General features: G+C 43.8%; 1 protein-coding gene across 1 annotated transcript in view; it reads left to right on the plus strand.

The window, feature by feature from the left end:
- The window catches only part of FRAS1 (Fraser extracellular matrix complex subunit 1), a gene marked incomplete at both ends in the record, with an annotated part of 162350 nt that overhangs the window by 70041 nt on the left and 79342 nt on the right, over positions 1–12967 (plus strand). The window contains 4 exons of the mRNA XM_082482436.1: positions 2198–2287; positions 3867–4014; positions 6325–6468; positions 6771–6905. Coding sequence (XP_082338562.1) covers positions 2198–2287; positions 3867–4014; positions 6325–6468; positions 6771–6905 — 517 coding nt within the window. The remainder of the gene's footprint in view (positions 1–2197; positions 2288–3866; positions 4015–6324; positions 6469–6770; positions 6906–12967) is intronic.

A 12967-nucleotide genomic window follows, 5' to 3' on the forward strand; every position in this document is an offset into this window, starting at 1 on the left:
AATAATATATTTACTCAAAAAGAAAAATATTTCCTTTTTCCTTTGCTTTCTCCTTTTTGAGTTGCAGGTCTGTATTTTAGGCACCTGCATCAATAAATCAGAGCTGATGTGAAGCTAGGAGCATTTGGCTTCATCTCTTCATTAAGACATTATTAATTTTCTGGTCACATCGTCCTATTTAAAGTCTAATGAGGCCACAGATACGAACTGCAAATCCTAGATAGCTCAACATAGTATAGCAGCATTACGTGAGGGTAGGGTAGAGGTTTAGCTCATAAACCCTTTCAAGTAAACCTCTCCAGCAACTGTCAAATGAAAGCGCCTGTGGTGATTCTGACCTAATCTTCAAAAAGCCATTTTCAGCAGGTTGCTGATGAGCGAGGAATACAAGTTATGTGGCAGGCTGGGATAGCTATGGATGTGGATACGCTCAGCCAAAACCACTCAGACTGTCAAAGCATCAAATAATCCTGCTGGAGCACTTGCCAGCACCCCAGCTAAGTAAGCACACTCGTGGTGGCGTTCAGAGGATGGGTGACGGGTGCTATCAGGGAACGCTGCAGCCTAGCAGAGTAGGCTGGCGATGGAGTATTTGTGCTAGCAGCCCTGCCAGCCCTCGAAACTCCAGCATTGGTAAGAGAGAGCTTGCAGGGCGCTGCGGCATGATTACTGTATGGTCAGCAAACAGAGAGAGATTGCATAAAACGTTTTTTTTCTCTTTTCTGCCTCCCAGCCCATCACTGCCTTTCAGTGCTGTCAACCTGGAATATGATGAATCTCTTCAGCAAAGCCACAACTCATCTCGCATAGCCTCTCTCTTTTCTGAGCCTTGACAGAGCAACATGGATGCATTTTTTTTTTTGGCTAGGCAAGCCATGTTCCATGCCTAGCTGTTCTCAGTTTTCCCGTAGCGTGTGTTTATGTGTGTGGCTGGGGATGTGGGCACGGAGAGTTTACAGTACATAGTAGTGACATGAGATCCAAACACTGCATTTGGAAGTAATGATTTAAGAGCAAAGATGTATAGAAACAGCAGAGAGAAGTTTAGGCTGTGTGTGGTCATCGATGACTAAGAACCGTACCATTTCTCCTCTCTTGCGCATTCTGTATGAGGGTTGCCAGAGCGTGGCCTGGCTTAGTTGTTTTACCTCCGTGCTCTTATTGCCCTATCTATGTCTAAAGTAATTCACATACACAAATCGGTGAGCGTGCCAGTGTGGCACAGTGAAAAATATCCTGGAGTGACTGCTGGCACAGATGCCCGGTTGGTGTAAATCAGCAAAGTTATTTGGTAAACTTGGTGCTCAGCTGAATTTCGTGAGCCACTGAGATTTTGGATGGGCATCAACACTGACATTTATGGGTTAAACAAGTGCTCAAGTACAGATCAGCACCAAATCTAATTTAGTCATTCATTTGTAACTTTTTAATTGTAGTGGTTTTGTAGATGTATGTCTGTTTTCTGACTAGTATGTATTACTTTGTCTATGTTTACAGTGCATGAGAATTAGGTCCAGAAAAGCTACTCAGGTCAGGAAATCAAAGCTGTTTCTTTTAAGCTGTGTCCTGGTTCCCTAGGACAGAGCCTCCCTCTTTTCTTAATATTCAACTTCCACTTGGGCACAAAAAGTTGTGATGAATTAGGACACTTTATTCCCTTCTCCTGCTGTGAAATTCTTATCTTCAAACTGAAGTTATTTAAGTGGATTCTGTGGAGTTGTACAGTTGTAACAAAGAACAGGCTTTTTCCATCTGGGATAAATAGAGCATGTGCTTTGAAATTCTCTTGGGGAAAAAAAGTAGAACATTCAAAATGAAGGTAAGCTTCTATGCATTGAAATCTTGACAGCGGTCCAGTAAAATCCTAGTGATCCACAGTAAAAATATGGCATTCCTATTCTTTGTATTTGCAGTGGATTATATTGGGGGAGTCTTTCTCTGCGGGGTTTAGGGATGAAGTAATGGCCTTTATCGCTGAATTCTGTTGCCTTTTCTAAGGTTTGTTCTGCACCTGCAGTATTCACTGAGCATGTTTTTCAAACTGTAACTACATAGATAAAGTAGGATAGAGAGAAGATAAGGTGAAATTAGATATTGAAGATTGCATTCCAGGGCAAGAGCTGTTCTGCCTCTGCATTCCACAGTATTTTTGGTGATGATGTTTCCATTTGAATTGCTGCAACCTTTCTCTTCACAGGGTGAAGAATTAATTCACTTAGATGGGAAGTGCTGTCCTGAATGTATTTCGAGTAATAGTCACTGTGTTTACAAAGAACATACCAAAGCTGTGAGTATCCTGGTACTTTGGAGCACGTAATCGTGAGTTCTGCTCGTAAAGGTTTGGAGGAATTGGCTCTCCCACTTGAGTTCTGAGAAGGATATTATTTGCAAGTGTAGCAGAAAAATAATCCATTAATATTGTCTGCAGATTGCTTTTACAATTTACAGAACGCGCTTGTTTATAATGTGTGCGTCTGCTGCAGTTTTAAGTATGCCTTGCTTTCCTTTGTGCCATATAACCAATCATTTTCTTTTAATATTTAATCTACATACTCAGGTTTCCTGCACATCTCATGGAGTTAAAGATGCCTGACTTTAATCCTACGAAGTAGAGGCTACAGAGCTGGGGCGACGTATAGCGCTCTGCTTATGGATCCCACTGATTAGAATTTTTACTGCAACAGGAGTCCATGATTTTATAAATATTTTCAAGGAACTTTCCTTCTGCAGTTAAATAGAAAGGAAATGTTAAGTGTCTTGATTTAAATACACCGATATAATGGACTTTTCATTGCTCTAATAAACAAGGACTGGAGCTCATCGCTGCTGTTTGCCAGCAGATGTGAGAAATGGGAAGTTTCATGCTGTTTTGTGGGGGTTTTTTAACGCCAGTACTTCCCTTTCCTTCCTCGGATCTCTCTCGCTGACCTAAGTGAGGCAAAACATATTAAGGTGTTAGGTTTATTCCTGTTTGTGCTTTATCCCTTTTAAGAGAGGAACTGGCACAAAAGCTTCCTGGGCATTTAAAATCCTTGCTCCTGCTTTTCTGCCTCTTGACTTCCTCACGTGGTGCCAGCAGAGCCCCAGCCGCTGCGGGCAGCTTCGGTGGCCTTCTGAGCAGACCCAGGGATGCAGATCACAGGAGGGGAGCAGTGGGGACAAGATCTCTCCCCTCTATTGAGCAGTAAAAGTAGACAGTGTCAGGTGCGACGGGTAGTTTTGAAGAAAGCCAGTGATACCTCTTCATCTCTGTGGTGTTTCGGCCAGTCCTCAGCGTTGGAAAACAAGGCAATAGAAGAGCAGAGGAGAGGAAATAAAATGCTGTAAAGGTTAGAAAGAGATTTAAAGTGTAACAAAAAGGTCATTATGCAAAGACATAGATTGAGACAGAGGACAGGTTACGGGTATCCATCTGTTCAGATAGAGAGCAGATTCAAGCACTTATTACTGGGCTGTGAAAAAGAGCTTGACAAGTGAGGCAGCAAAATTGGGAGACAGGAGAAAATGCTTTGAGTCAGAGGAAAAGAAGGGAGGTGAGGAAGTAAAAAGGACTTACTGCTAACTGAAAAAACCCTGCTTTGGAGGGAGTGCTGAGAGGGAATGTGTTCAGGTGTTCATGGGCCATGGACTCTTCTTGGTAGGCACTTTGAAGGCTGCCTTGTTCTGGAAAGGACAAGAGGGCAAGAAGGTTAATGGTACAGAGGCACGCAGCCCTCCGTGCTGAAACAATCCCAGAAATATTTCATCTACCACTAGCACCGATGTAGCCTTGCAATTTACCCAGATATTTCCATGCATGGCAAAATCACTTTGCGCAAAGGCTCTCCTTTGCTACTGATGCTGGCTGTTTGCTGTTTCTTGTGCAGAATGGAGAGAAATGGGAAGAAGGACCGTGTGGAGAATGCGAATGCCGGGATGCGGAGGTCACCTGCTTCCAGCGTTCCTGCCCGCCCTGTCCGCTGGGCAGCCTGGCTGTCGAGGCACAGGGTGACTGCTGCCCGCGCTGCGAGCCAGGTACGGACCTGGGGTCAGTCGTTTCATACTATCTCTCGTGTGGGGTGGGAGCATGTGCGTCACTTGCACCTCTGGCACAGGGGTTGTTCTAGCATCCATGCAGCCCTCGATCCCCAGTACCTGTTTGATACCTGCGTTGAGTTTTATTTTGTCTTTCTTTTGTAGTTGCTAATTAACTGGTTTCCATATAATTTAATTAAGGTTCTTAGAGAGGTTTAGGGCTCCATCCAAAGGCTCCCACTGACTTTCCCTGGTTTAAACGATAGCTTTTCTTTTGTCAAAAAAGCTTTTCCTTGAGGTTGGTGTTTTGGAAATGTTGTGGTTTTTTCTTTTTTCTTCAACATGAGTTTTATAAGGCAGGGGACTGCTGCTTTCTGAATCCTCACAGGGGTTTTGGAGTTTATGGGCTCCTGATTATTTCTTGGGAGTGAAAAGAAGAAAGAAACTGCTTACACTGTTACACCACAAGCTCACCTGGGGCTGAATGGCTGCCGGTTAATAATTGTTTGGAAAGATTAGGATAGCCTTAGCTTATATGTTAATTTTGCGTATAAATTAATTTTTCTCCAGGATATTGTAATTCTCCTTGATTTACATTTCATACTCGGTAGGCTTTAGCTGTGTTTTGCTAATTTTTCATATTGGTAGCTCTTCTTGTTGCGTTCATAGAACTTTGGGTTTATCAGAGTGCTTCAGTTAATGTTTTATCTCAGTAAAAAGAAAATAACTTCACAGTTTAATTATGCTGTCATTTGCAAGAGTGCCTTGGCACATTTGCCATATTAATGTTTTAAAGCTTGTTATTTACTGCATGCTAATAAAAATGCAAAGCACTCCAAATTGAAAAGTGAGGAAAATAGGTTTTGGACAGTTCGGATAAAATCGTCCTGGATTTTCAAAAGGGAACATCATCCTAATGAGGGGATAAATAATAAAGTGCTCTCAGCCCTTTTCTTCTTATTGAGATATGCCACTGTGTGTTGGTTACCCTTGAAAATCTGACCTCTTCCGTAATGGTAGCATTTGGGAAAATAGAGGCTTTGAAGTCATGGTAGTGGACTTACAGGATAAAACTTGCATTTTTGTGTCTAAAAGGTAAATGGAAATTTCATTTACTGAAGCCTGCAGTTTTCCTTCTGACCTTTTCTGTGTTGCCTTGGATGGAGTGAGAAACAAATGCACAGTCCAGCCTGCAGTAGTTCAATCTGTGAGCCCGGAGCATCAGTCCCTAACACATCTGCTTCGTTAAAGCCAGTAAAAATTTATTGCTGCTTCTCGCAGATGTGCTGGGGGAAACAGGCAGAGAGAACCTATTCATTCTCAGCCAGTGTAAAGCATATAGCCCTAAGCATAGCTCTGTTTATGTGAAAACCAGCAAATACGATCTCTGACTGAGAACATTTGGGTTAGAGCAGAGGGAATTTTTTTGTACCTAGAGAAAAATTGTCCATTCTGTACCTTTCCGCATAGTCAGTTCATTGTCAGACTGGAAGGATGTGGTTGCATATACCTTTGGAAAGTTATTGCAAAGAAATGAATAGAGACAGAGCCTCCTGGTCATTCCTCCTGTTTATCACTGTGGATTCATTTTTATCTTCAACTGTATGTCTTCTGTAGCTTTTGATTCCTGATTCTTTCCTTAGATACATCTCTCTGGAAACTTGCAGGTTATTTAGTGTAAATGAAGGAGAGTTTTCAGCATTTGGATCCTTTTTGCTGACTTGTCAGGAAGGAACCAACAGCTTTTCTTCCAGCAAGCAGAAGTAGCTCAGTAGTAATGCGAAAGTAGTCCTTCTCTTGGCCTCAGCAGGCAGAGAGAGCAACCGTGCCATTTCAGATAATACCTGCGGTCAGAAAACGCTCACTACGGTGCTGTGACACAAAGCTTTTGACTGGAGGGGGAGTGGTCTGCCACCGGTCCTCTGACGTGGCATGGAAACAGCGTTGACTTATTGCAGGGTTTGACTGAAGGAAACGCAAACTCAGGTTGTTTCAGACCATTAATTCCTGATGACTTAAATTTTTTATTGCTGGGAAACCATGTGGACAGTGAATATCCTTTTTACCAATAGTGTAGAAAATCTGAGACTGTGCAATAACTTCTCACGTACTAGAACACAGCAATGCAATATTTAGCCCCTTTCATGTAGTCTTGGGGAAAAAAACCCACTCCAAACCTAACACACCTTGAACCACCAACAGAAATAAGTCATGAATTTCACTTTCGTTTTGGCGTATGCATTGTTTTGTGCCTTCCTGATTGAAAACACTGCTGATGGGTTTTACCTTCGTATCTTTTCTGTGTGCCAGTTGAGTGTCACCCAGACTGTTTGACCTGCTCCCAGTCCTTTGACCACTGTACCGCCTGCCGCGACACAAGGAGGCAGCTGCAGAATGGGCGCTGCGTGGAGATGTGTGAATTGGGTTTCTACCAGGATGGGGGTACTTGCTTAGGTAATTTCTGCAAGGGGTTATATACCCTGTCAGATGACTGTCTTCTCTGTTGCATGCTGTGTTTTTGTTTGTAGGATCCCGCAGGCTTATTATAAAGACATTGCCAGGCTTTGTCTGGAAAATAGTACTGAATAGCAACCAGACTTCAGACTTCAGGAGGTCTGCCCCTGAAAAATGCAGATTCTTAAACTCTTGTGCCAAAATGAGGCAAAAATGTCTCCTTTTATCAGAGCAGGGGAATCTTGCTGCATCAAGGCATTTGGGATTAATACGTCTTTCTTCTCTGTTCTTTCTCTCGGAAGCCTGCAATGAAACATGCTCTACCTGTACCAACGGGTTTGAGTGCTCCTCATGCCAGCCATCCCTGCTAATGAAGAACGGGCAGTGTGTGGCTTCATGTGGGAAGGGATACTTTCAGGATCAGCTCCTCTGCACAGGTAACTCAAAGCACAAAATAGACTGCAATACTTTGTGATAGCAAAAGAGCAGACAAAAGCTGTACCTGCGCTATTAGATGTACTCTCTGTTGAGGGATCTGCTGTTGACATAGGTGTTAATGTTCACCCTAGAGTAAAGGAAGGAGTGAACACAGGAACTAAGTCATACAGTGTAAAATTGATTACTGGTTGGGGAAATATGCATTACGGTTCCTCAGCGGATCAGTTCTGTTGGTCTAAAACTCTCTGCTTTTGAACACCGCGGTTTTTTACCACTGTCTCCTTTCAATTCAGAATTCTCTTTTGGAAATGTGACTGCGTTTTTTGTGGCGTTAATGGTACAGAACAGGATGCATGCACTAATTTTACTAAGGATATAACACCCTGAGCCGTGACTGGCAATCTGATCCGTGGGGATTTTCTTTGAGTTCAGTGCAGACTAGCTGCAGCTGCCAATGCCAAACCTTTCAGGAGAAGGTACTTTGAGGAGTGTAGAAAATCGCTTGGAGGGACGGGGGATTCGGAAAAGCTCCCAGAAAATACTTTCTGGAAAAGTTTTTTGTTTTGTTTTGTCATTTGTTTCATACGGTGCAGTTTTCTTCCTGAAAGTTGATTGGACTAACTGTTCTCAGGAACCATATCTACAAAGTAAATTAGTAATTCTCTCAAACGCTGAGATATGTCTAAATCCTATATCATTGCAATTGGAAAGACTGAGAATAAGATTGGGAAGTTATCGTTTTCTCTTTGATGGAACTTTGATAGTGCTTTTATGAGCTTCCCCTGCTCCTTTGAAATACTTGTACTTTTCCCAAACTGTAAGGCAGCTGCTTTTTCATCGTGACAGTTTAATTGTTTTCTCTAAAGTTAACACATTTCTTCTCTTGATGTTGGCCTTTTTAGAAGGCTTCTAATTATTTCTGCAGTTCTAATTCAGCAAAGGGGTGGAGCGCGTGCTTAACTTCTTGAGCCATCGCTTCAATTTCTTCAGAACTAGCCCTCCTGCTTCAAGTTAAATACAGGTTTAAAGCTTTTGGCCGATTTCAGAGGAAAGCACTTCAGATTTTAAAGTCCGGCTTCCTTTTCTGAAGTGGTTTTCCTCGAAGAGCTGACGATTCATTTCAGGTTTTGAAAGTCTGAAAAACCTCTGTCCTCCAGCAGTGACTAGACACTAGGGCCCCATTGTGCAAGTATAAATAGAAAAAAGAGACCCAGTCCAAAAGAATTTATAACTTAAGTATCAAATGATCTTCTACTTCGTTTGGTTTTATTTTACCTTTTCCTTTCCACCTGCTCCTAGTGTTTTAATTGGCAGTGCCCAAGTACTGCTGAAGCGGTAGGGAAAAGCTAATGTTTCATTTTATTGCTGGTCTGTAGGTTACTGATTGTACGTTCCATCCAAATTTGCAGTCACGCATGCCTGTAGCTGAAAGTTGCTGGGAAAATTTGTTCCTATTTCCTCAAGGGAATTAAACCAATTTGCTTTAGTTCTGCCTGGCTGCATTTTCTGCATAAAGTCAAACCAGTGGAGAAAGTCTTAAATTTCAGATACGGTCTATAATTCATTGCCATTCACTCTTTCTTTGTATCCTCTTTATTTTTACAAATCTCTAATCTGATTGTCCAGACAGCCTTAGACTGTTCAGAAATATTTTTTCTCATAATAGTTTTAACATCTACAATAAGCGTGTTCCAAAATCACAAAAAGGATGAAGTAGACTGTGTTAATTGCTATAGTCCCAGTAAACTCCCTCTTGAGGAATTAGTTCTGGAGATGAAAAAGACCTCTAAGACCAGGTTTCTTCCTCCATCCTATTGTTGAAACACTGTTGTCTGCGTTGTAACAAAATACAATGAATTAGTCTTTCCTTTTGTTCATGTTTTCTAACATCTGGTCTAATTGAATCTATTTTGAATTTTGGAATACAGTTGTTTGATCTCTTCCCTGTTTTAATCTTACACCAGGGTTGTTTCCTGTCCCCATCTCTCCACCTGCTTCTGTACAGTATTAATACCATTAAGAGAAAGTAAAGTTAAGACTAAAAGGTAATAGGCTCAGTTATGTTGCAGTGTATTTAAAGATCGTGGGTGAGTTTGTATCAGGCTTAGAGCAGAGTGGTAAATGAAGCTTTCCTTGTCAGAAATAGGCTGTGGAAACAGTTAAGAAACCCACCACCAAAGGCAAAGCAAAGGGAAGCAAAAATAAAAGATGTCTGCCTGGTAGAACAGAAGGGCTCAAAGGACTGACAGTGTTCAGTGCTCTCACTGCATTTTTCTAACTTAATTATTTATGTTTTCAAGGTTATGCAAAAGCCTAGGCAGAACTCAAGTGTTCCTGCTTTGATCTCCCAAAATGTGAACGATGAGATGTGTAACTTGACGCTAACAGACCCAGCTCACTCTGTAGCAAAGCACTTCCATTTTTATTCACGACCTGTTGTTTTTCTCTGCCATATCTGGCTGCGGAGGCTCACCTTGAGGGTAAATGACTGAACACAAGTAAGCTGAGCTTGCCCAGCTCACGGTGAGGGCAGGTTAGAGGTGGGTAACGGTACTGTGCGGCACAGAGCAGTTCGACCCCATCTGTGCTTTCCCAAAACCAAGCAGTGACTTCTTACTGCGTTCTTGCTGGGATGCCGTTTGCGTTAGCCCTCCTGCTGGCGTCAAACCTGGGAATGTTATACCTGCACTGATGCAGATGAGAGACAGTTTGGTGAGTGGATCTTTAATTGATTCTGTGGCTTCCGGTCAATCATGAAAGAACAGAAACATCACTTTACAGGACCTCTCGTCTTCTAAAAGCCTGGGCTTGTGTCACTTCTTTGTGACTCCTACATTACACCCCTGCAGCTCCTGAGTAACAGCAGAGAAAAAGACCCATTGGCTCAGGAGCCACTGGGGTGCTTTTACTTTAACCAAGAAGGGAGACCCTGGAAGTTTCGTCTGTTTAACATTGATTTCCTGGAAAGACATGTTACTGCAGCTTAATGAATACCATCGTGTCAGCTGAGGCGGAGTAATTGCACACCCTATTGCAACTGGAAGGTCAACTATACTCTTTTGAACATCTTCCCTTCAGCAGCAGTGTCTGGTTAAGCTGCAGGGTCTTGCATTTAAGTCCAGTATCCGCACTGAAGGGAGGAGGCAATGCAAAACGGCCCCTACAAATCTGAACTGAAAATAGCCAGGAAGGGTGAAAACAGTTTCCCGGCGATGCAGTCACTTCTGTTGATTTATTTTCACACAGCCGCTTAGTTGCTGTAGGCAAAGATGTTTTAGCTGACAGTGGCTCATTGAATGCTTCCATTTTTTTCCCCTGCTTTTTCAGTGGAGTTGGTGACTTGGCTGTTTGGGCAAGGAGCAGCTGCTGAGTCTGGCAGTTATCCAGCGTGGAAAGAGCCAAAGCTTCTGCAGGCAGGGTGTGCGTGAGTGTGTAAAAACACAGGGCAGGAATGGGTTGGGGCCGCTGTTCCAACTGCGTGAACCCAAGTCTGACAGGTTGGGGGTCCGCTGCTTACAACTCCAGCTGCAGTTGTACCATCTGATGGCAAACAGAGTGGAGATATTGGCCGGGATTTAGTAACCACTGGACTTGTGACAAAAATGTCCTCAAGACGTGAAAATAAATTTCCTGGTGCCTGTCGCTGCAAGCAGGAGAACTGAAGAATTGTATCTGTAGGAGCATGAATCAGGCTGTGCGTGTTTGTCATCTGGAGACTGGCAGCTGATAACTCCTGGAGGCGCTTGCCACCTCGCATACAGAAACAGCTGTGTCGGAGGAGTCCGTGCAGCCTGTTCCCGGGGAGGGCTTGCAGAGCAGAAGTAGTGATGGGAGCAGCGCATCAGAGCTGAGTCCCTTGCTGCAAGCATTTGGGGTTTTTTGTTGGCCCACCCGTTGTTACCAGTCCTGTACTTTGAGTCATTTGCACTGCTTCCACATGCTAAATATGGCTGTCCTGCTAAAAATCAGGTTGCATTTTTTCTCCTTTCCTTCCTTTCTTCCAAACTCTGCCACTTAAATCCTCTCCCTTTCTGTCCCTTTCTGTCTCAGAGAAGCCATTTGGGCCCGCTCTCTAGTACCTTGGGGTCCAGAGGATCTGTTTCATAGCAGTTTGCCAAATTCACCTCAGCTTCTCAGAAGGTCTGATGACCTCTAGGAGCTTGTACATCATCTTTACGTCTCTCACTGTAGCATTCCCATAGCTGAGATACCACAGGAGTCATCCCCCATCTAGAAAGACATGCAATTTTATCACAACAGCTGCTTCACTAGAAGACTTGAAAGCTGCTGTGATACCCAGGAGTTCATTTGCAGGTTCTTTGCCAAGGGCCGGTGAGAGCCTACTGAGAACTGGAGAGAGGGAGTGAAGATCTTAAACTCTTCCAGCCTGCAGACTGTGCTGGTTTGTATCGTTACCAGGCTTGAGTCTAGACATTACAGGTTTCCCCACTAGAAGTACAGCACTGGGAGTGCTCTTAGCCCATCTTGTCTAAAACACCCTTCCTTCTTGTCTCACTCCCTTTCTTGGTGGCTGTGTTTAAAGTAACATTTGTGAGTTTTCTTTTGGCATGGGAGAATGGTGGAGCAGACTGGGCTGCCCTGACTTCTGCTCTATTAGCCCTATGGCCATGTGTCCATAGACAGGCTTAAGAGAGCCAGAGCCAGAAGGGAAGGCGAGCTGGGAGGGAGGGTTGTTTGCACTGCAAATAGCTGTGGGCAAGGACAGCCGTGGTGGTGACAAAAGCCCAGCAGAATGGCCCCGTGCAGACGATGGCAGAGAGGCAATACTGCTGGGCACCACCTCCAGAGAAGAGCCTGAGACCTTTCCAGTCTGTCTATTGTTTATGGTAGATTTACATCCGGCAAAATGTGTGGCACTGGTGGGAGGTGAAGACATTGTTTTGACCTACACAGAGGGACAGATTGAGGCAGCTGCTTGAGAGAAGAGACTGAGGTGAGGATGTGCTCGGGAGCACTTGGTCTAGTGCAGGCAGCAAATGGTGCACGGTGGGAGCCAAAGCACATTTGCCCAGCTGACCTGGCTTTCATCAAAAGTGCATTTTTAATACACCTGTATGCAAGGCAGCCTGTTTAAAAACGAGAGTCTGGAGGCCAGGCTGCCAGGAGAGAAAATCATCTCTTGGAAAAGAGCAGCATCTCCGGAGAGGACTTGAGAACTTTGCAAATAACTTGGTATGTTCAGATGTGTCAACATATTGAGGCAGGTTAACAGCGAGGGGGTCAAGCTGTGCAGTGGGAAGTCTGTAATTAGAGGATCTGAGTTCTGGTGCCCGCTTTTTCCGAAAGATATTGAAAGTTAGAGCGAGTTCAGAGAGGAGCAAAACACTCACGTCTGGAAGGTGAAGTGAGGACATTTCAGTACTTAGGAATTTACAGGATGAACTCATACTCTGCAGTTAGCTTTCGAGCGTAGACGTGCCCTGAGAATCATCCAAGCTGCAATGAGATGCAGCTTTTTATCAGCAGGGGAAATTATAGACTGGAGCAGAAAAGTGTGCACAATCTTTACCTCGGGATGGGATGTTTGGTATTCCTTGTGCTGTGATTCAGCCACAACTAGATGCACTTGATAGTGGTGGCGGCACTTGCTGTAGGAGTCGGGGGGAAGATCCTTTCGGGTACAGGATGCCCAGCGTCCTTATGAGACACTCCTCACATAGGAGTGAACTAGAAGAGCCACAGCATTCAGGAGAGATGAGGAATAAAGGAGGGGGAAGATGCAGGAAGGTGAGAAGGGGAAAAACAAACAGCTAGTTATAAGGCAATAGAAGAAGATGAGAAAAGGGAAAATAAACAAAGGTGGAAGTGTGGAGAAGGAACATCCAGAATGTTAAAGGACCATGTGCTGGCCATGAACTCAAACATCCCGGGTTTTGGCCCCATAAACACTCCCTGTTCTAACCCCAGGCATGTCACATCACATCTCTGAGTTTCAGTTCCCTGCGTATGAGATGGAGATGATAACAATTCCCTGCCTTGAGGAGCGGTGAGATCCACCAAGATGGGATGTTTATCTTATGCTGTGCAGTGTGACTCATAT

Source organism: Vanellus vanellus (genome assembly GCF_965231255.1).
Source record: "Vanellus vanellus genome assembly, chromosome: 4".
In the NCBI taxonomy this organism is placed as follows: Eukaryota; Metazoa; Chordata; class Aves; order Charadriiformes; family Charadriidae; genus Vanellus; species Vanellus vanellus.